This window comes from Aethalodelphis obliquidens, unplaced genomic scaffold, assembly GCF_003676395.1.
Source record: "Aethalodelphis obliquidens isolate GAN/ISIS:26980383/991018 unplaced genomic scaffold, ASM367639v1 scaffold14, whole genome shotgun sequence".
Classification (NCBI taxonomy): domain Eukaryota; kingdom Metazoa; phylum Chordata; class Mammalia; order Artiodactyla; family Delphinidae; genus Aethalodelphis; species Aethalodelphis obliquidens.
This window is the reverse complement of record NW_020837958.1, coordinates 23480065-23507804: the sequence shown is the minus strand read 5'-3', so window position 1 is coordinate 23507804 and position 27740 is coordinate 23480065. Positions and strand designations below refer to the sequence as shown.

At 36.9% G+C, this 27740-nt stretch overlaps 2 protein-coding genes across 7 annotated transcripts in view; one reads left to right on the top strand and one right to left on the bottom strand.

Annotated features, from left to right (window-relative positions):
- The window catches only part of GAS2 (growth arrest specific 2), a 127160-nt gene extending 123890 nt beyond the window's left edge, over positions 1–3270 (top strand). For 4 of the 6 annotated variants that reach the window (XM_027115166.1, XM_027115167.1, XM_027115170.1 and 1 more), the window contains one exon: positions 2086–3268. In XM_027115166.1, coding sequence (XP_026970967.1) covers positions 2086–2304 — 219 coding nt within the window. In that variant the 3' untranslated portion in view covers positions 2305–3268. Of the gene's footprint in view, positions 1–2085 lie in introns of all 6 variants that reach the window. The other 2 variants (XR_003434507.1, XM_027115168.1) reach the window with 2 other exon arrangements.
- Positions 3271–13961: 10691 nt separating this feature from the next.
- Positions 13962–21648, bottom strand: SVIP (small VCP interacting protein). The gene is made up of 4 exons (XM_027115164.1): positions 21477–21648; positions 18727–18777; positions 18076–18189; positions 13962–15078 (listed from the first exon to the last, which is right to left on the bottom strand). The coding sequence occupies exons 1-4, from the start codon at positions 21528–21530 to the stop codon at positions 15064–15066; spliced, it is 234 nt and encodes a 77-aa protein (XP_026970965.1). The 5' UTR covers positions 21531–21648; the 3' UTR covers positions 13962–15063.
- Positions 21649–27740: the final 6092 nt, after the last annotated feature.

The following is a 27740-nucleotide window of genomic DNA, read 5'->3' as shown; positions in this document are numbered from 1 at the left end:
TACAGTCAAGTGAACTTGGGCATTCTGCCAGGGACATTCATACCAAGGACGTTTAGAGACAATTCTTAAATGTAATTTACAGGGCTAGGAGGTACCAGAACTTCAACAATAGGCAAAAGCAGTGCTCTTGGAACAATGGGAGAAAGGGTCAAAGTGCTATTTTGACCCTGGCCTTTGCAGTTTTTTTACCAGTAACTCCCAAGTTTTGAAAACAGGAAGTAGAGGCACACCCAGGAACTTGTGGCAATGAAAATAGGCCCGTAAAATTATAAAAGCCTTGATGGATTTTATAAGGCGGAACCGTTGTGGGAAGAGTACTAGACTGGGAGTCAGGAAATCACATTAAAGATCTGGGCCTCGGTATCTCCATCCTAAACAACAGGAACATGGGACCACTGGCGGACCTGGGGAGGCAGAATGGTTATAAGCTAAATCCTGACTCCTCTTATATGCTTTATATTTCATGGGTTCCCACTGAGATTTTATTTAATGAGTAGATGCTGGTGCTAAAATAAGTTTGAAGCCTTCTTGTTAGAAAATGTTTCCCCAGATCCTTTCTATTCTAAAATTCTAATATTCTAAGTGAGAATTACCAGTATAGTTACACTTAATTCTCATGAGTCTAATAGTTTTAATTATTGTTATTCAGCACATTTTTATTACTTTCCACGATATTTGATTTTGAAAACTGCCTTATGTCAACCCCATGTTTCAGGATTTCATGCCTTGAGCCTATGGATGGATTTTGGGGAGTCTGTGAAAGCCCTAAATATATATGCAATATTTTGTGGGTACAGGCATACAGAAAGAGAATCCAAAACTTTCATCAGAATCTCAACAGCTAAGGGCAAAGTCTTCCCCCACTGGATAGGAGTCAAAAAAATCCAGATCTGAAGGTAACACAGAGTGAGAGAAATTCAGAGAGATTTCATAGGCTCTACCATGAAAAGTACTTACCAAACCCCTCCCAAACCTATATTCCCTTCCCAAGATTACATTGCCACTCTGTGTTCATCGTATTTCGGGCAGGGGAGAGGTCTTTGGTGAAGGTGCAACATTCCCCCTTATTCTTACATTTTGTGATATTTGAAAGAAGCCAAGATCAAATCTTTGGCTCCCTGTGCCAATCCTCCACAACTCGGACATGTTTTTACTAGGTAGAAAGAACCACATATTCTTCACCTTTTCAATCTGTAGCCTTGTTAACCCTGGAGCTCTAGATGGTTCATGGCCCTGAAGGTAAGGGTTTTGTTTTTTTTGTTTTTGTTTTGTTTCTAAAGAAGTATTCTATCGTAATTAAGAAGAATGAGAGTAAAGACAACATAAATGTTTGGCCATTCCATAATATCTTTCCTTGAAAGCCTCAGACAGTGACTAGGGAAGATTTCAATTTTTCTGAGTGCATTTTCAATTCTATTTTGCATTGAGTATTTGTGTGATTATTAACTTTATATTCCAAAAATAGATAAACAACAAGGATTTACTGTATAGCACAGGGACTACACTCAGTATCTTGTAATAAACTATAATGGGATAGAATTGAAAAGAGAAGAATATATGTACATATATATGTATAAACGAATCACTTTGCTGCACACCTGAAACTAACAATATTGTAAATCAACTATACTTCAATTAAAAAAAGCTATATTCCATAGCAGGCATTTCCATGGTCTTTTAAGTCCTGGTTCAGAGGGGAATAACCCAGTGGGGAGAACAGAGCTCTGATCTGAGGCAGCAAGCAGGAAATTGGGCAATGATGAGGCTGTGACGCAAAATCAGGTGTCAGTGTCAGCAAGGAGCCTCTAGACTCGCTGAACCAAGCAAGGGATTGTACCTACACCCTGATTCCCACAGCAGGGCAAAGCAGGATCCTGGGGATATGTACCATGCAAGATCCACTTGCATGGGAAAAACAAAGCTTCTCTCATAAACTGTATGCTAACTCAGACACTGTGCAAGAAGTGGAAGGACAATAGGGGCTTGAAAAACAAAACAGAAAACAATAACGCTAGAGCTGGAAGCTGATTTGAGATACTGCAAGAATTCTCAGAATTTAACTCTTTTGCTCTCTTTTCATTCCAGATGCTGCACAACAAGCATGTCATGGTCCGTGTGGGAGGAGGTTGGGAAACTTTTGCAGGGTATTTGTTGAAACACGACCCCTGCCGGATGCTGCAGATCTCCCGTGTGGATGGCAAGACATCCCCCATCCAGAGCAAATCTCCAACCCTCAAGGACATGAATCCAGATAATTACCTGGTGGTCTCTGCCAATTATAAGGGAAAGAAGGAAATTAAATGAAACTAGTTGGTCACTACAAGGGGACTCTCATAATGGCCTGTATCCACATCTCCAGTAGTCAGTTTAGTTCACATGCTCTGAAAATTACTTTGGAAAAAGACATAACAAATAGAAAGACGTCATCATGTTGAAACATGCTCAAAGAGTAGCACTATTTATTTTGAATGCTTCTGTAGAAAATGACCTATTAAAAGAAATTATCAACTCAGATTTAAATTAGACAAATTGTAGGCAAATCATTGTTTCTCAATATGTGAACATGGTATTTAGAACACAATACTAGCAATACAATTCTAGCTAAAGATAAAAATTATTAGAAGAAAATAGGATTTACAGTTAAGTCAACAGAAAGTGCCTGCCTAATGTGTACAGAATAACAACACCCCAGACATTTTTTATAATTGCAGGATTTTTAAGCTGATTTTTTAAAAGTGACAATTAGTGTGATGATGTGCTACTAAAAATATCCAACAGCACTATAAATTAAAGTACAGTGTATCTACGACAGTAATACCTTACTGGAAAGGCCACTTCAGAAAAGTTTACATTCACTTGGAAGAATGCCTTAAAGTTTATCCCTTATCTCTGAACAAACACCTGGGGCACTTTTGGAAGTTTTCACTGCACCCCTTAGAGAATGGCTTATGAGTTGTTTACACATTCCTAGACACATGGCTGTGTTGAGACTGAGTGTAATTCACACACATAAGCTGACACACGTTTATATTTTGAAAGAGTAAATTGTACAGTCAAATGTCCATTGACTTCATGTTATTTCAAAGCATTTTCTTATTATATCTTTAGTTAATCCAACTTTGCTGTGCTGTCTAGTAATTTCACTGTAGCTAATAATGTTACAGACTTATGTATACCCTTGTATACCTAGGACAGGGCTGTTTTGTACCCATAAACAGCAAAATATTGTCCTCACTGATTGAAGAATTAAAAAGATGTTAAAAAATTTTACCTGTCTCTATATCAATGCTTCATTCTGAAATAAAGATCATATTCAAATGGCAACGTCCCCTGGGAGTTAAAGGAAGAGTCAAATTATGGTTACCTAGCACTTCTTCACTTTGGATAGCTGAGTGGTGCTGGTGTTTGTTTTCCTTAGCAGAGAGTCTAGGTTTTATCATAAACAGTACTTTAAGGGCTGCCCTGAAATAAAAAGTATAGGCGAAATTAATTTGTCATTTCCTCATTTTTCAACAAAGACAAAATCCACCTTTCTTGCTCCAGAAAGTCAGGGAGGAAGTATTTCAGTTTGTCACATGAATGATTTAATCAAAGCAGACACAACCTTTTTTTTTTGCTTTTGGTATTTATTGAATTTTATTTATTGTTTTTATACAGCAGGTTCTTATTAGTCATCAATTTTATACACCTCAGTGTATACATGTCAATCCCAACCTCCCAATTCATCACACCCCCACCCCCGCCCCCACCACCCACCGCTTTGCCCCCTTGGTGTCCATACATTTGTTTTCTACATCTGTGTCTCAGTTTCTGCCCTGCAAACCGGTTCATCTGTACCATTTTTCTAGGTTCCACATATATGCGTTAATATACGATATTTGTTTTTCTGACTTCCTGCACTCTGTATGACAGTCTCTAGGTCCATCCACGTCTCTACAAATGACCCAATATCTTTCCTTTTTATGGCTGAGTAATATTCCATTGTATATATGCACTACATCTTCTTTATCCATTCGTCTGTCGATGGGCGCTTAGATTGCTTCCATGACCTAGCTATTGTAAACAGCCCTGCAATGAACATTGGAGTGCATGTGTCTTTGTGAATTATGGTTTTCTCAGGGTATATGCCCAGTAGTGGGATTGCTGGATCATACGGTAATTCTATTTTTAGTTTTTTAAGGAACCTCCATACTGTTCTCCATAGTGGCTGTATCAATTTACATTCCCACCAACAGTGCAAGAGGGTTCCCTTTTCTCCACACCCTCTCCAGCATTTGTTGTTTGTAGATTTTCTGATGATGCCCATTCTAACTGGTGTCAGGTGATACCTCATTGTAGTTTTGATTTGCATTTCTCTAATAATTAGTGATGTTGAGCTGATTTTCATGTGTCTCTTGGTCATCTGTATGTCTTCTTTGGAGAAATGTCTGTTTAGGTCTTCTGCCCATTTTTTGATTAGGTTGTTTGTTTTTTTAATATTGAGCTGCATCAGCTGTTTATACATTTAGGAGGTTAATCCTTTGTCCGTTGATTCGTTTGCAAATAATTTCTCCCATTCTGTTGGTTGTCTTTTCGTCTTGTTTATAGTTTCCTTTGCTGTGCAAAAGCTTTTAAGTTTCATTAGGTCCCATTTGTTTATTTTTGTTTTTATTTCCATTACCCTAGGAGGTGGGTCAAAAAGGATCTTGCTGTGATTTATGTCAAGGAGTGTTCTTCCTATGTTTTCCTCTAAGAGTTTAATAGTATCCAGTCTTACATTTAGGTGTTTAATCCATTTTGAGTTTATTTTTGTGTATGGTGTTAAGGAGTGTTCAAATTTCATTCTTTTACGTGTAGCTGTCCAGTTTTCCATCACCACTTATTGAAGAGACTGTCTTTCTCCATTGTATGTCCTTGCCTCCTTTGTCATAGATTAGTTGACCAAAGGTGCATAGGTTTATCTCTGGACTTTCTATCCTGTTCCATTGATCTATATTTCTGTTTTTATGCTGGTACCATATTGTCATGATGACTTATCTTTGTAGTATAGTCTAAAGTCAGGGAGTCTGATTCTTCCAGCTCTGTTTTTTACCCTCAAGGTTGCTTTGGCTATTCAGAGTCTTTTGTGTCTCCATAGAAATTTTAAGATTCTTTGTTCTAGTTTTGTGAAAAATACCATTGGTAGTTTGATAGGGATTACATTGAATCTGTAGATTGCTTTGGGTAGTATAGTCATTTTCACAATATTGATTCTTCCAATCCAAGAACATGGTATATCTCTCCATCTGTTTGTATCATCTTTGATTTCTTTCATCAATATCTTATAGTTTTCTGAGTACAGGTCTTTTACCTCCTTAGGTAGGTTTGTTCCTAGGTATTTTATTCTTTTTGTTGCAATGGTGAATGGGATTGTTTCCTTAATTTCTCTTTCTGATTGTTTGATGTTAGTGTATAGGAATGCAAGAGATTTCTGTGCATTAATTTTGTATCCTGCTACTTTACCAAATTCATTGATTAGCTCTAGTAGTTTCCTGTTGTCATCTTTAGGATTCTCCATGTATAGTATCATGTCACCTGCAAACAGTGACAGTTTTACTTCTTTTCCAATTTGTATTCCTTTTATTTCTTTTTCTTCTTTGATTGCCATGACTAGGACTTCCAAAACTATGTTGAAAAATAGTGGCGAGAGTGGACATCCTGTGTTGTTCCTTATCTTAAAGGAAATGCATTCATTTTTTCACCATTGAGAATGATGTTTGCTGTGGGTTTGTCATATATGGCTTTTAGTATGTTGAGGTAGGTTCTCGCTATGCCCACTTTCTGGAGAGTTTTTATCATAAGTGGGTGTTGAATTTTGTCAAAAGCATTTTCTGCATCTATCGAGATGATCATATGGTTTTTATTCTTCAATTTGTTAATATGGTGTATCACACTGATTGATTTGCATATATTGAAGAATCCTTGCAACCCTGGAATAAATCCCACTTGATCATGGTGTATGATCCTTTTAATGTGTTATTAGATTCTGCTTGCTAGTATTTTGTTGAGGATTTTTGCATCTTTGTTCATCAGTGATATTGGTCTGTAATTTTCTTTCTTTTTTGTAGTATCTTTGTCTGGTTTTGGTATCAGGGTGATGGTGGCCTCATAGAATGGTATGGGAGTGTTCTTTCCTCTGCAATTTTTTAGAAGCATTTGAGAAGGTTGTGTGTTAGCTCTTTTCTAAATGTTTGATAGAATTCACCTGTGAAGCCATCTGGTCCTGGACTTCGTTGGAAGATTTTTAGGTCACAGTTTCAGTTTCATTACTTGTAATTGGTCAGTTCATATTTTCTATTTCTTCCTGATTCAGTGTTGGAAGGTTATACCTTTCTAAAAATTTGTCCATTTCTTCCAGGTTGTCCATTTTATTGGCATAGAGTTGCTTGTAGTAGTCTCTTAGGATGCTTTGTATTTCTGCGGACTCTGTTGTAACTTCTTTTTCATTTCTATATTTATTGATTTGAATCCTCTCCCTATTTTTCTTGATGAGTCTGGCTAAAGGTTTATCAATTTTGTATATCTTCCCAAAGAACCACCTTTTAGTTTTATTGACCTTTGCTATTGTTTTCTTTGTTTCTATTTCATTTGCTTCTGATCTAATCTTTATGATTTCTTTCCTTCTACTAACTTCGGGTTTTGTTTGTTCTTCTTTCTCTCATTCCTTTAGGTGTGAGGTTAATTATTTATTTGAGATTTTTCTTGTTTCTTGAGGTAGAGTTGTATTGCTATAAACTTCCCTCTTAGAACTGCTTTTGCTGCATCCCATAGGTTTTGGATCATTGTGTTTTTGTTGTCATTTGTCTCTAGGTATTTTTTGATTTCCTCTTTGATTTCTTCAGTGATATCTTGGTTATTTACTAATATATTGTTTAGCCTCCATGTGTCTGTTTTTTATGTTTTTTTTCCCCTGTAGTTTATTTCTAATCTCATAGCGTTCTGGTCAGAAAAGATGCTTGATATGATTTCAATTTTCTTAAATTTACCAAGGCTTGATTTGTGACCCAAGATGTGATCTATCCTGGAGAACGTTCCATGTGCACTTGAGAAGAAAGTGTAATCTGCTGTTTTCAGTTAGAATGTCCTGTAAATATCAATTAAATCTATCTGGTCTATTGTGTCATTTAAACCTTGTGTTTCCTTATTAATTTTCGTTTGGATGATCTGTCGTTTGGTATAAGTGACATGTTAATGTCCCCCACTATTATTGAGTTATTGTCAATTTCCTCTTTTATAGCTGTTAGGCTTTGCCTTATGTGTTGTGGTGCTCCTATGTTGGGTGCATATATACTTAGAATTGTTATATCTTCTTCTTGGATTGATCCCTTGATCATTATGTAGTGTTCTTCCTTGTCTCTTGTAAAATTCTTTTTTTTTTTTTTTTGCCTTACGTGGGCCTCTCACTGTCATGGCCTCTCCTGTTGCGGTGCACAGGCTCCGGACGTGCAGACTCAGTGGCCATGGCTCACGGGCCCAGCCACTCTGCAGCATGTGGGATCACCCCATTCTTTTATTTTAAAGTCTATTTTATCTGATATGAGTATTGCTACTCCAGCTTTCTTTTGGTTTCCATTTTCATGGAATATCTTTTTCCATCCCCTCACTTTCAGTCTGTATGTGTCCCTAGGTCTGAAGTGGGTCTGTTGTAGACAGCATATATATGGGTCTTATTTTTGTATCCATTCAGCAAGCCTGTGTCTTTTGGTTGGAGCATTTAATCCATTCATATTTAAGGTAATTATCGATATGTATGTTTCTATGACCATTTTCTTAATTGTTTTGGGTTTGTTTTTGTAGGTCCTTTTCTTCTCTTGTGTTTCCCACTTATAGAAGTTCCTTTAGCATTTGTTGTAGAGCTGGTTTTGTGGTGCTGAATTCTCTTAGCTTTTGTTTGTCTGTAAAGCTTTTGATTTCTCTGTCAAATTTGAATGAGATCCTTGCCTGTAGAGCAATCTTTGTTGTAGGTTCTGCCCTTTCATCACTTTAAATATACTGTGCCACTCCCTTCTGTCTTGTAGAGTTTCTGCTGAGAAATCAGTTGTTAACCTTATGGGAGTTCCCTTGTATGTTATTTGTCATTTATCCCTGTTGCTTTTGATAATTTTTCTTTATCTTTAATTTTTGTCAACTTGATTACTATGTGTCTTGGCATATTTCTCCTTGGGTTTATCCTGTATGGGACTCTCTGTGCTTCCTGCATTTGGGTGGCTATTTCCTTTCCCATGTTAGGGAACTTTTTGACTATTATCCCTTCAAATATTTTCTCATGTCCTTTCTCCCTCTCTTCTCCTTCTGGGACCCCTATAATGCAAATGTTAGTGCTTTTAACATTGTCCCAGAGGTCTCTTAGGGTGTCTTCATTTATTTTCATTCTTTTTTCTTTATTCTGTTCTGTGGCAGTGAATTCCACCCTTCTCTCTTCCTGGTCACTTATCCGTTCTTCTGCCTCAGTTATTCTGCTATTGATTCCTTCTTGTGTATTTTTCATTTCAGTTATTGTATTGTTTATCTCTGTTTATTTGTTCTTTAATTCTTCTAGGTGTTTATTCTTTAATTCTTCTAGGTCTTTGTTAAACATTTCTTGCATCTTCTCCATCTTTGCCTCCATTCATTTTCCGAGGTCTTGGATCATATTCACTATCATTATTCTGAATTCTTTCTCTGGAAGGTTTCCTATCTCCACTTCATGGAGTTGTTTTTCTGGGGTTTTATTTTGTTCCTTCATCTGATACATAGTCCTCTGCCTCTTCATTTTATCTATCTTTCTGTGAATGTGTTTTTTGTTCCACAGGCTGAAGGATTGTATTTCTTCTTGCTTCTGCTGTCTGCCCTCTGGTGGATAAGGCTATCTAAGAGTCTTGTGCAAGTTTCCTGATGGGAGGGACTGGTGGTGGGTAGAGCTGGGTATTGCTCTGGTGGGCAGAGCTCAGTAAAACTTTAATCTTTTTGTCTCCTGATGGGTGGGGCTGAGTTCCCTCCCTGTTTGGTGTTTGGCCTGAGGCAACCCAGCACTGAAGGCTACGGGCTCTTTGGTGGGGCTAATGTCGGACTCTGGGAGGGCTCATGCCAAGGAGTACGTCCCAGAACTTCTGCTGCCAGTGTCCTTGTCCCCACAGTGAGCCACAACTGCCCCCACCTCTGCAGGAGACCCTCCAACACTAGCAGGTAGGTCTGGTTCAGTCTCCTATGGGGTCACTGTTCCTTTCCCCGGGTCCTGATGTGCACACTACTTTGTGTGTGCCCTCCAAGAGTGGAGTCTCTGTTTCCCCCAGTCCTGCCAAAATCCTGCAATCAAATCCTGCTAGCCTTCAAAGTCTGATTCTATGGGAATTCCTCCTACCATTGCCAGACCCCCAGGTTGGGAAGCCTGACGTTGTGCTCAGAACTTTCACTCCAGTGGGTGGGCTTCTGTGGTATAATTGTTCTCCAGTTTGTGAGTCACCCACCCAGCGGTTATGGGATTTGATTTTATTGTGATTGCGCCCCTCCTACCATCTCATTGCGGCTTCTCCTTTGTCTTTGGATGTGGGATATCTTTTTTGGTGAGTTCCAGTGTCTTCCTGTCAATGATTGTTCAGCAGTTAGTTGTGATTCCGGTGCTCTCACAAGGGAGTGAGTGCATGTCCTTCTACTCCATAATCTTGAACCAATCTCAGACATAACCTTTTAAAAACAACAGGCGTGGTATAATTTGGTGGTGCTGGAAGTCATGATAATCATTATGGAAAAAAACTAAAGTTTTGTAGAAAATAAAATCATCTTGGAATAGTGATTATTGTTATATCTTTTTATTTATTAATTAATTTTATTTTTGGCTGCATTGGGTCTTTGTTGCTGTGCGCAGGCTTTCTCTAGTTGTGGCGAGCGGGGACTACTCTTCTTGTGGTGCACGGGCTTCTCATTGCAGTGGCTTCTCTTCTTGTGGAGCACAGGCTCTAGGCACGCAGGCTTCAGTAGTTGTGGCACGTGGGCTCAGTAGTTGTGGCTCGCGGGCTCTAGAGCGCACGCACAGTAGTTGTGGCGCACGGGCTTAGTTGCTCCTCGGCATGTGGGATCTTCCTGGACCACGGCTCAAACCCATGTCCCCTGCATTGGCAGGCAGATTCTTAACCACTGTGCCACCGGGGAAGCCCTATTGTTATATCTTTTAAAATACAAGTGATTTGATTTTTTTAAAAGATTTATTTATTTAATTTGTTTTTGGCTGCTTTGGGTCTTAGTTGCAGCTCATGGGATCTTTGTTGAGGCACATGGGATTTTCATTGTGGTGCGTGGGCTTGTCTCTAGTGGTGGCCTGTGGATTTCCTCTAGTTGTGGTGCACAGGCTCCAGGGTGCGTGGGCTCTGTAGTTGAGGCACATGAGCTTAGTAGTTGTGGCACGCAGTTGCCATGTGGGATCTTAGTTCCCTGACCAGGGATCGAACCCCATCCCGCATTGCAGTGTGGATTCTTTACCACTGTACCCCCAGGAAAGTCCCGAGTGATTTGACTTTTATGTTCCTCAACTAATATTAACACTGAATTTCTCTGTATAGTAATCAGCAGTATTTCCATCAAAACTTTTACTGTGCTTAAATTTTTCTCCTAAACATTTATGTCTTTAATAATTAAAGTTAATTTAATTAATTTAGTTACTATTTTAGTTTTCTATTCCTGATGTAACAACTTACCAGAAACTTAGTAGCTTAAACAACTCAAATTTATTATGTTATAGTTTTGTAGGTCAGAAGTTTGAGATGATCTCAATGGGGTAAAATCAATATGTCAGCAGGGCTATGTTCCCTTCTGAGGAGTCTAGGAGAGAATCCGTTCCTTTGCCTTTTCCACCTTCTAGAGGCTGTCTGATCTCCTTGGTACATGTCCTCCCTTCCTCTATCTTCAAAGCCAGCAATAGAGTACTGCAGTGATGCTGCTTCTTTGTTTACATTTCTTTGACCACAGGTTGGAAAGGTTCTTTGCTTTTAAGGATCCATATGGTTAGATTCGGTCCACCTGGATAATCCAGTATAATCTCCCCATTTTAATGTCATTAACTGAATCACATCTGCAAAATACCTTTTGCTGTGTTATATAACATATTTCCAGATTCCAGGGATTAGGATGGGACCACCTTTTGGGGAGGGTGGCGTTATTCTTTCTGCCTACACATCTTATGATGGTCTTTTTAAAATTTATTTATTTATTTATTACCTTTGGCTGTGTTGGGTCTTAGTTGCTGCGCATGGGCTTTCTCCAGTTGCAGCGAGCGGGGGCCACTCCCCGTTGTGGTGCACGGGCTTCTCACTGTGGTGGCCTCTCCCGTTGTGGTGCATGGGCCTACTTGCTCCGCGTCATGTGGGATCTTCCTGGACCAGGGCTCGAACCCGTGTCCCCTGCATTGGCAGGCGGATTCTTAACCACTGCGCCACCAGGGAAGCCCTATGATGGCCTTTTTAAATGGAGCTAAGGACATGGTCACAATTGACATTGGGGTCTAGCTGCTAGCTGAATGGCACTGAAAAAGAATATGGAAAAGTGAGACTATATTCAGAAGGAAAGGACTAAGTGTAGATGGCTCTTACTCATTGACTTAGTGAAAATCACTAGGTTCTTTTTTCAAACTTGTTTTGGCTATCATAGATCTTGCATTTCCCATATAAATTTTAGATTGTTTTGTCAATTTCTCTGCCAGAGTTTGCTAGGATGTTTCATTTAATTTATTGATCAATTTAAGAATGCCATCTTGACAACACTGTGTCCACCAATCCATGAACATGAATGTCTCACCATTCATATATTTAAAAAAATTTTTTTTCTCAGCAGTTTTGTGGTTTTTACTTCAGATCTTTTACCTTTTTCTTTTTTCCTAAGTATTTTATCCTATGTGATGATACTGTATGATTGATATTGTTTTAATTTTCAGATTGTTCATTACTTGCATATAAAGACAGAAATGATTTTTTCCATATAATGATTTGGTATTCTGCAACCTTGCTAATCACCTTAGTTTCAAAGTCTGCTATATATGCAAATGGACGGTTTCAGTGGCTTTTGAGAAAGAGAAAACTACCACATCTCAATCAACTTAAAGTACATACAGTAATCATGGGCATTTGACATGCTTGCTTGGAGATGTTAAAGGAATACCTTAAATACCTTAAATATCAACCCAGATAGGTATACATATCTACCTACCTCTTACTGATCTGTTTATGCAGATATTATTCAAATCTAAAACTGACAAGGGTTACCTTTTCTTCTAAGGGCAGAGCATAATTCTTATCAGTGAAAATAAACAAGTTGAAATGTTGGAGCAGAAAAAGAAAATTCATATCTTATGCCAATTCTTCTGAGGTACCAAGGATGATAGTTAGAACCTTTACTATAGTATTTCTCTAAGAAAAATCCAGACTAATAATAGCATTTCTTTTTTTGCCGCTCCGCGGCATGTGGGATCCTCCCAGACCAGGGCACAAACCCGTGTCCCCTGCATCGGCAGGCGGACTCTCAACCACTGCGCCACCAAGGAAGCCCAACAGCATTTCTTTTTGGAAAAGAAACATGCTTACCTATAAATTATTTAAGATGTAGTAAAGATAAATTTTTGTTAAACAGATGGCCAAAGCCAATTTCTTATATAGGAAAATGTATATTTGTACCCTGTAAGGCAGTACAGCATTTATAACAAAACTATTAATTACATTCCAATCAGTGGAACAAAAGTATCACATACAGATGTTTTAAAAAACATGCAGCACGTTAGCAAAGGGGCTGTGTGGTAATATACAACTCTTTGTTACCATAGTAATAGTTTAATGATTAGAATGAAGACGTAGTGATTTAAGCATTTTATATCTCAACATGATAGTTACATATAAGCATTTTACTGTTTGGTTTTATTTTAGTAATTTGGTTGGGGAGTTTGGGTGACATATCAATCATTATAATGCTTTCCTATTTAAATTATGAATTATGGGAAACTGGCTCTAGGCTAAGTTTTCATCAGGAACTGATTCATAACTTTGAGGAAGATTCCTGGAATATGTGTATGTGTGTATACATTTTTTTTTTTAAGTAGTCACTTATTGGTTTCCTATCAAGCATCCAGTCTCTCCTTTTTCCTTCCCCTTCCTAACACTATTCCTAACATTGAGTATCACCCCTTAGCCCATGCAACCCATGTGGTTTTGAGGAAACACGATCACACCCATGGAGGCAGGCCATGATTGGCGGGAATAGCGTATCCCACTGTTCCTAGAAAGCAATTCATCAGCACAGCATTCTTGGTTCAACAGTAAATAAGCATGGTATTTGGATATAAACTGCTATTAGAAATAGAGCATTATCCCCTAGATGTAAACCTTTTGTTTACACTAACCCAAGCTGTAATTCTCTAAGCTGTAATACAGATAAAATTGTTCTTTCCATACTAAAACAGAAGCAAGGACGTGCACAGTTCTAGGATAGTATGCTCTGGTTCTATATCCATTCATCTATTAATGTTCCTTTTCTTTTCTGCCTTGGAAAAATTAATCATGTTGAAAAAGTCAAAAATTATATTTCTAAAATATAATTCAATGGCTTCACTATCCTTTATGAACAAACATACCACTAATTCTCTAAAACTTAAAATTCAACCTGTCTATAACTACATATCTTACCTGGATAGTCACAGATATTTCATTCTGTAACAGAAGGAAGTGATTTTTCCAGTGAGGAGTCAAGAGATCTATATTCTAGTTCAAACTCTTTAAAATTAACATATATAACATACTGCAACATAACACAAGATTTGTGGGAAGGAAGAGCGAGATAGTGGTTCAGTTTCCTTTCTGTAAATCAAATGAGCTGGTCTATTTAATTTGCAGTCCCTATTGTACTTGATATTTGAAAATTCTAATTTAGGGCTCAGACTGTGGCCTTGTCATCCAAAAGAGCAACCAAATTAAAAGACACAGCAATTCTTCTATTTTAGCTTATTATATATTAAAAAACTCAAAAAACCAAATATGTTATAATACATGTTACAAATGAACAAAAATCTACACAGTTTATGGCAATGTATCATATAGAATTACCTCACAATATTTTTATGTTTAAAGTAGACCTTTTTAAATACAGTACTTACATATTCCTCTTTCATATATTCATACTTGCCTTGGTAATTTGACATCTATATAAATCTTATGATCGTTCTTTAATAAATACAAAAGAATAAAAACACCTATGAAATGTGGACAAACACATTACCACTATACTTTGTTATATTTAACCCATCCAGATTCTTAGTTTAACTCATTCAATTACTGCAAAGATCTTTATAGAGCTGAATCTGATACTGTATAATAGTACATCACTGCCCTCTGATGGTACCACTAATATATAATTTTAAACTCAGCAAGCAAAAAAAATCCAAAAAGTATTATAATGTAAAACACAGTATGTTAATTTTATAAGCTACAGAAGTAGAAAATAAATTAGGGGAAATTCAATGTTTTCTACAAATATTAATTTCTTAGTAAGTTATAAAAATTTACAGTGTTCCTTCATATAAGCCCTTCAAATGATTTTTCAAGATTTTCCCTGATGATCAGTTTAAAGGCACTAAGTCCATAAGTTTAAGCAAAAGTCTTCACATATAATGAAATAAAGAGATATAAGGTTAATCGGCAAACTATAAATAGCTAGGTCATTTTATAAAGGAGGGAAAATACAAGTGCAAACTTTAATATCTGAGATGTATGCAGAATTTTTCCATGCAATATATAAATATATATTCACTATTTAGTCCCATGTTTTAACTACTAAAAAACGGCAAATCACCCACTGTCTGCAGAAGAGAAAATGTAGGGAAAATAAATATTTAATGAAAGGTCTGGCCATTTTCTAAGTCTAACAATCAAAAGCATTTTCAATATTCAATTTTGAAAAAGCACTGCATTTAAGAGCACTAAAATTACGAAGTCTGAATCTTCATTTATTCAAAGAGAAGAAATTAAATTGAGGATGTCCGCTTGACTGCAGATATTAATTATTGGCAGTAGACTCTTCCACTCGTGTTATGCTTTATGAAACTGTCCACTAGAAAAGATAAAAATATAGAGAAAAGTAAATTTTGTTTAAAGTTATGTTACTATACTCTAGTGAACAAACAGATAAGAGAGAAATATAGGCTATACAAATGTAAAATGATCTTTGTGAGTAGCAGTGATTAGTAAAATTTTACATTATAGTATGAAATAAGATACATGATGGTATAAAAATATAAAGAAATAAAACAAAATATCTGGGCAGATTAATGAGTGGTAGCTAGATTCCCAAATACCTGATAATCAGTAAAAGAAAAACAAAACATCACAAAACAAGAACAACAATGAAACTACAAAATAAAAATAAAGAAATTCTTGTTTGAGGCAGGGGAGCGAAGAAACGGTAGAAATTATTAAATAATGGTCTGGCAAAGTCTTTTCCTTGCTTAACTTGAGAAACTATTCCATTTGGTGTTCTGTTTATTAAGTTTATCAAGTTTATTAAATCTGCAATAGTAAGTTCTGAAAAAGCCATTGGGATATTACCAGAGATATTTACCAGGCTCTAAAGCAGTGTTTTCCAAGTACATTCAAGGAATTTTTTTTTAACATATTTTTAAAAAATCTTTACTTAAAGTTTGAAAATTAAGGATTAATCCAAGTAAACTTGCTTTTCTTTATTTTAGAACTTCTTACAGACTTAAATAGTGTGCCTTTTTTAATCTCTAAGAAAGGAATTCAATATATAACACAATATTCAGGATTTTTAAACATTTTTACCATGGGATTCTATTTTCCACAAAATATCTCTTAGGACTAGTGTTACAAACACTAGAGCAGTGATTCTCAATCTGGTTTGACATCAGACTCCTTGGGGAGCTTAAAAATCCTGATGGCTAAGTCCCACTCTCAGAGATTCTGATTGATATAAGGTCAGACCCAAGGTTCAGTCTTTTTTGAAAGCTCCTCATGAGCCACTGCTCTAGACATCTGCCACCACTCCTCTACTAGTATATCCTGAACTGATGCTAGTTTGTGTCCTGATGCTATCATCACACTGACTTCGTAAAATAAGTTCTGCCTTTCCAGAACACAGTGAGCATGGCCAATGCCAAGTGTCCCAGGAAGAGGCAGCTAGTCAGGAGATGAATATGTGGAGGGCATGAACACAGGGAAGGACATGTTTTCCTCATACTGTGAAGTCGGGTTAGGAAGAATCTAGCTATACCACAGAACACTCAAGGCCAGCCTGTAGAACAGGCCTGACAGCAGCCCCTAAAAGAGCCTAGGCCAAAGGGTTTGAGCATTAAAGTTACTCTTTAAAGTTACTCCAAAAATTTATTTTGAACTTCACTTTATGCTCTCAATGAGCAATGCAGGTGGTCAGAGAAAAAAGGTACTAAATTTAACACTGAGATGTTTTTCATTTTGAGCACTTCTGAAGGGACAAGAAGAAATATAGGGCCTAATTTATTTTTAATCTATAGGCTTCAGGGCACAGAAGCTTTGGGTTTAATTAAGAAAGCCCCTTTCTCCCTTAAGAGTTCAAAAGCTGATGTTAAATTTGTTAGGTTACAACATGTTAAATAAGTACCTTCTGACTATACATAAAGTATCCCTTTTGTAACATTATATGTGACTTCAAGTCATTCAGAACTTCTTTTTCTTCTACTACGAAATAGTTGATCTCAGCATCATTTTCAGTTCCATAATTTAATTTTCACAAATTCTTTGTCTTTGAGAACTCTATATGAAGTAAACCTGGTGACACAGATCTTTATCTCAACAGAATATTGAAAGTAAGCATCTATACTTCTGATAAATATCTGACCTTGTATCTTCCAACTGTTTTACTTTACATTTATTCTATTCTATTATGGGGGTATATTAAAAAATAAATAAATAAACAAACAAACAAACACAATGGTCAGTTATTTACCTTAATATCAAAACCAATTATTTTATATATTGTTAAAAGTTAACTATAAAAAATTATTTTCTTTTAATTTCATTTATTAAATGAGATTAGATGAAGAAACATATAACGATAAAATGCACACAGATAAATCTTATTGCTATGTGATATTCCTGAGTCAGAATCATGTCTGCTCAGGATGCTCCTGAACTGCCTGCCCTACAACTTGGGGTGGTACGTACATATATGTATTTATACAGATAGTTTTGAGAGCAAAAACCAAACCAAATGGAGAAGACAGAGAATCAGCTAAACAAGTGCTCATAAATCACTGACAAATTAAATATAAATGAAACTCAGGACATTGTCCTTTTCACAAATACCCTTGAGAAATGTATTTCCTTTAAAAATGGAAGAAGAAAATCTTAATATCTGAACCATTTGCCTCCTGAGCTTTAACATGTAAAAGAAAACCTTTATAATCCTGCAAGACTGTAAAGATCCCCAAGTTCAGGGACGTTGTTTAACTTGTCCATCATTATATTTCTAGTGTGAAGAGCTACAACTGCTGCTATTGGGATGGGCATGTGTCAGACTCACCTGTGTACACCCTATTGTCCAAATTAACATTAACGTAACTATGATAATGAGTGACAATGGGAAGCTCAAAATCTCAAATCATTTAGTGAAAAAAACTCAAAGAGTTTGAAGTAGTTTACAGTATAATCCAATTTTCTAAGATTGAAGTATAAAATGAGATTAGAAATGATGTCTGTCAAAATGACACTGAATTTGGGTGATTTTTACTTTCTTCTTTGTGTCCTTCCATTTTGCTTAAGTTTTCTACACATTTAAGATTGCCATTAATCATATAAGTATGAAGTATTATGATATAGGGTTGAGATAAACAGGAAAAGTCTATTTTCATTTTGGGAAAAAGAAAGCAAATCTATTCCAATGAATGTTGGAATGTCCAAATAAGCTGACACTTCTTCCAATCTATATTGTTCATGCTTTTAAATTAATTCACAATTTTCTGACAATCCAGTTCCCGAGGAAATTATTGAACAGATTGCTACTGGAGTTTTGAAAAATTCCAGGTAAATCAAACCTTAAGTAAATTTTAATACTTACCCTAAGGCCACCTTCTGGTGGGGGTACAGATGCAGCCATTTCTCTTTCTATTTTTTCCTTTTTCTTTCTCTTTTCTTCCACAGACTGAACGTTCAGAATGCCCCGAGATGCAGCCTTCAGGAAAATTATTAAGGAGTGTAGAAAAAGAATAAAAATTAATTTCCTGTTACCAAAAGGTGTTGTTTGTTTTCTGCCTTTTAGGTTTTTCTTTGGAGTTGGGGGGTAGGGGATGGAGTTGGTCTATTTTTGGTAACAAAGAATTAGACTATTTCTACAACAGCTTTACGTACAACATATGATTTCTTCATTGGGTATTTTGCAACCATACACATTTCCCCCCTAAAGTTACTTCACATCTGTCAGTGTTTTATAAGGCACAGTCATTTCATCTCAAGGAAGAATGTTATTAAGATTCTTCCTTGGCATCTCCCATAACAGAAGACGTGTATAGAAATTTTCATACATTAAATGACATAAATGCATTAAACCAATTTATAGAAACAGAAATCATTTTGAAAATGTTTTCCTTTAATTTAAATTTCTAAGATATCAGATACCATTTTCATTAGAGAATACTACTAGTAATAGATATCTATAGAGAACAAAACGCAAATTTAATTATCTAAGGTAGAATTTTATTTTTACTCTCACCTCCTTCTGTCTTCTTTCTGCAGCCTCTGCAAGCTTTGCTCTTTTTTCTTCCTAGGAAAAATGTGTAAGAAATATGGTTTAAAACAAAACTAAACATTATCCTTGATATTTTATACTTTTATCTTATAGGTAATATAACAGTTTACAAAAATAGTACTGGCCCCAAATGTCCTATTAAGAATGCCATTATTTATATCATTTATAAAATACTCAACTTTCTGAATTTCATTCTCCCAATCAATAAACCTTCAAGGACTTCCCTGGTGGCACATGGTTAAGAATCCGCCTGCCAATGCAGGGGACATGGGTTCAAGCCCTGGTCCAGGAAGATCACACACACCGCGGAGCAACAAAGCCCGTGCACCACAACTACTGAGCCTGCGCTCTAGAGCCCGTGTGCCACAACTACTGAACCTGCATGCCACAACTACTGAAGCCCACATGCCTAGAGCCGGTGCTCTGCAATGAGAAGCCACCGCAATGAGAAGCCCGCATACCTCAACGAAGAGTAGCCCCTGCTCGCCGCAACTAGAGAAAGCCCGCGCACGGCAACGAAGACCCAACACAGCCAAAAATAAATAAAATAAATAAATTTATAAAAATTAAAAAAAAATTAAAAACACTCCAAATAAGCACATGATGAGACATACACCTACATCTATATCATATATATACATTATATATCTCATACACACATACATATACACACACAGAGTGGCCTATAAAATAATCTATTTGCTTTTTCAAAAAAAAAGAGCTTACAAGCTAGTCAGGGCAATAATAAAACAAATGACATTTAATAATACAAGCAGGGAAATACACGGTTTGGTACTGCCAATTAAAAAGGAGTTTGGGGCTTCCCTGGTGGCGCAGTGGTTGAGAGTCCGCCTGCCAACGCAGGGGACACGGGTTCATGCCCCGGTCCGGGAAGATCCCACATGCCGCGGAGTGGCTGGGCCCGTGAGCCATGGCCGCTGAGCCTGCGCGTCCGGAGCCTGTGCTCCGCAACGGGAGAGGCCACAACAGTCAGAGGCCCGCGTACCGCAAAAAAAAAAAAAAAAAAAAAAGGAGTTTGAAGCAGGCTGGTATTTTCGGAAGAAGTTCATGAATGAAGTGAGTGAATCTTACTGAGTAGGACAGGAAGGACTAGAGGAAATTTATGAGATGTACTCTTCCATGTTGGGAAACCGTGAATATTATTTTTCTATATCTATATTATTCATAATAATAAGTTATAAATTATGTAAATATATGACAGTAAGTAGCATTTTCTTGGGAGCTGTGTTAATAATTCCCCCATTTTCCATACCACAATACATTCATTCATTCATTTCATCCATTGGATAAATACTTATTGAGCAACTATCATGCCTCAGGAACTTTTCTAGATGCTGAAGATACAGCAGTGAAATAATACAGATAAATGTTTCCACCCACATGGAATTTACATTCCAATGAGGACAGTCACATATAATCAAATAAATATACATCTGTCAGACTGAAGTAAGTGCTTCAGGGAAATATAAAGAAAAGTATGGTCAATAAGAAATGGAAGGATGGGTGGATGGTAGCGTGGAGGATCTACTTTATGTAGGGTGGTGAAGAAAAGCCTCAAAGATAAAGTGACATTCAAGCAGTAAGCAATGTGGTTATCTGGGGCGGGGGAGAGGAGGAAGGGCTTAACAAATGCTGGCAGATTGGTATTTTATCAATAGCTAGATAAACAAAATTAAGAACATTTAAAAGCAACAGTAGCAAGAAAGACAAGGTGAACTTTCTCATATCAACTTCCAGGTCATTTTTAGTATTTATGATCAAATAGCTGAAGAGTTAATGTACTTCCCTAAACAACTCATTTCCTTCAACGAATTTTTAGCCAGATACAAGAGAGGAATTTAGGTGTTCCGTTATCAACTTCCTGTAAGGATTATTAAGGTAAAAATGCTGTTAAAAATTAGAAAGCTACAAAAAGTATAAATGTATTATACCACAAACCACCTAGTTAAATCTGAAATTATCCAGATAAATAACGAATACTTTCTAGTACAAGTATGTCCCAAATATTGCATGGAACAAACCTACGTATCTTTTAAATATATTGTTTATCTGAAACTTCAAAGTTAACTGGGCACCCTATATTTTTATTTGCTAAACGTGGCAACTTTACAAACTGTACACTCGGTACTACATAAAATACTTCAAAAAAAAACCTTAAAAGTGATAAAGACTAAAGGTAAATCATTAATACAATGTCCAATAAAGCGCATAAATATACGAGACTTTATTGATCACCTTCTTTAAACAGCTGGTACAAACAGGAAGATGCACATCTCCTACAAGATTAAACACTTCAGTTCCCGGAGAAAGAAGGATTTCTTTTCGCACCCTAACTCCATCTACCGCATCGCCAGGAATGGCCGCCACAACGCACCGTCCACGTGCGCCTGCGTCCTACGAACTGCCAATTCTGCCACCCGGCTGAAGGTAAAGAGACGCTGGAGCCGCCTTTAGAAAGACACCGACGCGGCGGCAGCAGCCCAGGTCCGGCAGGCAGGACCTCAAGGTCCCTCGGAGCACGGCCACCATCTCCGCCACCAAGGTCCCCGTCGACGGGCTCCACGGCCCGTGCCGCCGCTTCCAACGGCCAGTCCTAGGGCCGCAGCTCGGGGCCTCCGGCGCGCCCCTCCGGGAACAGGTGCTCGCGGCGCCGGCGGGCGGACGCGGGGACGCTGGGAGGCGGTCTTACTTACCAGGTCCGGCGAAGGAGGCGCGGCCTCCGTGGGACAGGGAAAACACAGCCCCATGGGGATCGCGGCTGGGGGATTCTCCTCCTGGGTCCGCCCCAGACCAGGCCGTGCGAACTGCGCGATCAGACCCGAGTCCCAGTTATGCGGTGCTCGCTCCGCCCTTAGCGGGCGGCTTGGTGACTGGGCGGCTCGGCTCCGCCCCGCTCCTCTGCCGCAGCGCCCCACCAGCGCCCCGCGGCTCCACCCCCGCCCCACCATTCCTCTGGGGCTCGGCTCCGCCCCCCTGATGCCAGCCTCCACCCTGGTCGTGCCTGGACCCCACCCCTGAAGCTAGCCTCCGCCCCACTGAGGAGCCGCCCCACCCACACTTCCAGAGGCTCTGCTAGGACGGGGCCTTGATCCCAGGAAACACCTGCTGAGGGCGACATGCAGAGGAGAGGTGGAAAAGCTTGGCTATGGCCTCAAAGCTAGCCCAGTTGGCTAGCCCTGTATAAGTGAGTGACAAGACTCTGGATAGTTTATGCTACCCCTTTTGTGAGAAGGGACTCTGACCTCCAAGAAATTAAAGCCAAGATTTCAAGTTGATGTCAGCCCCCTTTTTGTAAGTGCCACTCAGTACTACTTCAGTTAAGAGGGCAGAACGTGAAATCCATCACTGTGTTTTAGAATTGAGCCTCATGAATGCACCTTTAGTTGAGTTTCCTATTAGTTTCTGGTGCTTTGGATTCATTTATCCATTCAAGAGTAATAATAATGTTTGATATATTCAGAAATATTTACATTGAATGCTTCTTAAATTTTAATAGGCATAAGAATCACCTGGGCATCTACTTAAATGAATTAACATATGAGTTAACAAATTTCACAGCCAAATGGATGTATCATTGGAAAATTGATGCAAGCGTGCAGGGTTCTTGATCTTAATCTTCTGTTAACAGTTTTATGAAGCCACAAAGTTTTCCTTTAGAATTTTATAATTTCTTACCCAGTTCAGTGCTATGGTCTAAAAATTATCAGAAGCCTGCACCTGTCAAAAAAATCCTTTCTATGACTCCTCTTGAAGATGAAGCATTTTTTGCAAGAGCATGGGAGTGAAATAGTGACCATATGTAAATGACAAAGGACTTAAAAAGACATGATCGAAGATCTGATTACAGTGCAATTGACAAAAAAAACTTGGTTACTGCTGTGACATACAACAATTCAAGATAATTACTAACATTATGGCTGTTAACATTTTACTAAGACATAACCAGATTTTTAGGAGCTCCATATAATTTCCAGTATATCTATATTAATAACATTTACCCATACAATATAAAATAAGAAGGTTTATCAGCACTCATTTGATAATGCTTCCCATGTAATTTAACATACCAAATAAGCCTAATTTGTTTAATATTTCCCTTTCTCAGATGCTTCGGGTATCCTCTCTGAAGCATCCTAGAGTTAGCTAGAAGTCAAAATAACTTCGATTAGAATTTGATATTTGGGAAGTTTTTCAAAAATATCGAAAAGGTTTCCAAATTCTTGGTCACATAGGATTGTATGTCACAGTAGAACAATACTTAATTACTTAACCAGTGACAATAAAACATTTCAAAAGCAAATGTCAAAAGTTGTAACAGATTACTGGTTAAAGGTAAAGAAACTTTGCAGTCAGTTATCCAAAGCAAATCAATATTTTAAGAAAACTTTGTCTTCTTAATAGAGAGAAAGCCAAATTCAGGTTTTGTACCACTTTACCTTTCATAATAAAATTAATTTACTCAATTAAATTGATTCTAATCTTTATCACTCCTGACCACACATAGAATGGCTTTCTAAAGATTCATTTTTTTTCCCCTCACAATCTTCTACAACTTTCTATATCCACATTAATTTGTCCCTTATTTTCTTTCCCATTTAGGAATAACCAGCTTTAGGACAAAATTACTTTCTTTTCCCTTAACAAAACGCATTTCCATTCTTTATACCTTCTTTTTCCCATACAAAGATGTTTTCCTTATTAATTTTTACTAGTTTTAATTACATATTTTAATTATTATAATTCTTAACCTCAAAAAACTTAGTTTCTAGTGAAAACTAAGGAGTAAGCAATTTATGAACTTGTACATTAGCATTTTGTAGATAGGCAAACTTGTGAATACTATTTGTAGTTTCTAAAAACAGGTGATTCCTTAAAGAAAATGTCTCAGTGTGACACCAAACATATTTATTTATTTATTGTGAATTTTATTTTATTTATTTGTTTATGCATCAGGTTCTTATTAGTTATCTATTTTATACACATCAGTGTATACATGTCAATCCCAATCTCCCAGTTCATCCCACCACCACCCCCACTACCCCCGCGCCACTTTCCCCCCTTGGTGTCCATACATTTGTTCTCTACATCTGTGTCTCTATTTCTGCCCTGCAAACTGGTTCATCTGTACCATTTTTCTAGGTTCCACGTATATGCGTTAGTATACGATATTACATATTTATCAATAGTCCTAAATATCTTTAGTTTCTCTGTAAAAGGAAACCTATGTTCGGTAATTAATATTTCAGTATCTTATTTGGAAATGATCTGAATATTCAATGAATTGCCATCATTGAACTTAATTTAGCAGTTTCAAGTTACAAAAAAAAAAATCTGGAGGACCTATTTTCGATAGATATACTTAAAACATAATTATTCCTAAAGAGTTCGCTTAAAACTCTTATTTAATTTACTTAAAAGTTTCATCATATCAAGTTATTTTTCTTGCTGACAAATTTTGTAATGGGGATAAGATCTTATTTGATTTCTAGTAAACCTAGGTACAATAAAAATATTATACTTAATGTTGATGACCCTAAAGAAATGTCTGTATTAATTAAACCAACAAACTGAAACTTGTTTTCATTCATTTAAATTAAATCTATTTCATTTAATCTGGTAATTCTAGATCATGTGATCCTAAAATTCATTTGGGTTACTTTCTTTTATATTTCTGAGTGTTTATATAAGCACTTAATTTCCTTTAAGCCAATTAGAGTCCTTTTACAAATTAATATTGGCAATACCACACCTCTACAACACACATATATAAATATATACACACAGACACATAGTTTCCACTATGTGGACAGAGAATATAGGCAATATGTTATAGTAACTTTAAATGGAGTATAATCTTTAAAAATATTGAATCACTACATTGCACACCTGAAACTAATATTGTTAATCAACTATACTTCAATAAAAAACAGAACAGAACAAAACAAAACTCTCTCCTAGGACTGTTTAAAGATTTTAAACATTTTGTTTAAACACAAGTCATTATAAATATACAGCAGAGGAAATTTATTTCCCCCTATTATTAAATCATAACTCTAAATCTCTAAATAAGTTGTAAATCCAATTGTAAAAATTTAAACATGAATACATCATTTTCAAAGGCTTATGCATATTATTATTTGTTGAAAAGAAGCAAATCTCAAATTACCACAGAAAAGAAAGTGGTAGTAAGATATGGTATTTAATAAAATTCTAGACCCTGTAGCTTGGATGTTAAATGGTTGCACTGTTTATTTTGCAGAAATGTCAGAGCATTGTCTTTATTTTTCAAACGAAGTCAAATCACAAAATGCCACTTGATGTTAGAAATCTGCATATTTTGTTCTGGCATGATTTCTTCCATACAGACTTCAGCTTTATGTCCACTAGAAGAGATTAAAATACACAAAGAAAAAGAAATTCAATCAAAATATACATAAGGAAAAGTTTATACAAACTGTAAGTCCTCTGGGAAAAGTCTCAGAGAGAGAAGCCTTTCTTATACAAAAAGAATTGTATAAAGAGCTAGAAATGCTATTCTAAATTAAAACAAGGTCACATTCAGATAGAAGCCAGATATGAGAAGCACTATTATCAAATAAATCATATCTGGGAATAAATATGACATAAACATTTTTTTCTACGAGTCAAGCAACAAATGCTACAAGTAAAAAGAATTTGCAGAAACCAAAACTAACAATCAGGAGAAAGGGTAAAGGCGTTTCTGAACATAATGAATTTGACAGAGATGTTAAGCATAAGGATTTTTCTTCCCAAGTCTTATGGTATGTGATTGACTGAGAAGGTATGTTATACGCATCTATTGAGTGTTTGAAGTCTTGAAATGACCCAAAATGAAGTGAACAAGAGGGACAAATAAGTGAAAATGGAAAGATTATGTATATCACTATTAGGAAGAACTGAATCCTAAAATAATATTTCAGGATAATTTTAATATGCATGAATATTATAATTATATAATTAGGAGAAAACATTTGTTATAGAGATTTTAAACAGACAAAATGAAAACAAAAACTACTTTTTCAAACTTTTCACAACACAACTGAGTGCTCTAGCCTCATCCTGCATCTTCTGTTCTACGGGGCACAATCCATGTTAATAAAGGACTTGTACGTATGGACTCAGACCTTTATTTTCATCCCAAACCATTTAAGATGTACAAAGTAGTGTTATTCTGTGTGGTCTGGTTTTGGTGCTAATCTTACATTCATTACTACTTTGCAACAAGATTAGTAGAGAAATTGAGAGTAAACACTTATGTTTGTTTATAATAATTTGATATTGCCATAACATTTTGATTGTATGTTACAGAATGATCAGTCCACAATGGTTTGGAAATTAAACCAAACAAAATTTATCTTAGCCCACATTTGAGAAGCAGGGAGAGCCTGAACTTAAATAGGAGGTATTATATATTTTGGTCAATATATAGAAGAAACACTAGGATAGTGTATACTTTGGACCTTTGAGCCCCTGACGTTCTTTTTTTCGGGAAAATCGTGTATTTTTTCCTTTACAGAATATCAGAACTTTCATGACTGCCTAGTACTGCCAAAAGAAAATATCTGGATGTTCTGAAGATAACTCCAGAATTTTTGTATTAACGACAATGAGTACTAAGTACCAGATTGAGCTCAGGCTTTTCATGGATCATGCATTTTATTTTTTATATTTGTATTTATTTGTGAGACATTTCAGTTGTCTCTGAAAGCTCAAGTGAGTTGGTGGGATAATTGATAAAGAACATTTTGTAGATATTTCTATAAGACACATCTGGTAGCTCAAGAAAGAAAAAGGAGCTTTTTAATGGAATGCCCTAAATGGTTTGGTATTGAGGGCAAGGCACAAAAGGAGGAGATCAATGGCACAAGATATCAGCACTGGAAAAGGGATAGAAAGATTAACCAAACTAGGGCTTCCCTGGTGGCGCAGTGGTTGAGAGTCCGCCTGCCGATGCAACGGACGCGGGTTCGTGCCCCGGTCCGGAAGGATCCCACATGCCGCGGAGCGGCTGGGCCCGTGAGCCATGGCCGCTGAGCCTGCGCGTCCGGAGCCTGTGCTCCGCAACGGGAGAGGCCACAGCAGTGAGAGGCCCGCGTACCGCAAAAAAAGAAAGAAAAAAAAAAAAAAAAACACAAAGCACAGATTGGGAGAAAATATTTGCAAAACACATAAAGAACTGGTATCCAAAATATACAAATGACTCAAAACTCAACAACAACAAAAAAAAAGTTAAAAAGTGGGCAAAAGGTCTTAACAGACACCTTTCCAAAAAAGTTATACAGATGCAGATAAACATATGAAAAGATTGTCAAGAGTACATATCATCAGGGAATTGCAAATTAAAACAATGAGATATCACTACACAACTGTCTAAATGGCTACAATCCCCAAACACTGATAACAAATGTTGCCAAGGATGAGAAGCCACAGAGAACTCTCATTCATTGCTGGTGGGAATGCAAAATGATACTGCTACTTTGGAAGACAGTTTTGCCAGTTTTTTTCCAAAGCTAAACATAGTTTTACCATATGAGCCAGCAATTGTGCTCCTAGGTACTTCCCCAAATGAGTTGAAAGCTTATGTCCACACAAAAACCTGCCCATGAAGGTTTATGGCAGCTTTATCGATGATTGCCAAAAATTGGAAGCAACCAAGATGTTTTTCAATAGGTGAATGAATCCATACAATGGATTAAAAAAAAGTTATCAAGTCATGAAAAGATATGAAGGAAACTTCAGTGCGTATTACTAAGTGAAAGAAGCCAGTCTGAAAGACTACATACTGTATGATTCCAACCATATGACATTCTGGGAAAAGAAAAACTATAGAGATAGCAAAAAGATCAGTGATTGCCAGGGGCTTGAGAGGGGTGAGGGAAGAGGGAAGGGATGAATGTATAGAGCACAGGAGATATTTAGGGCAGTAAACAATCTCC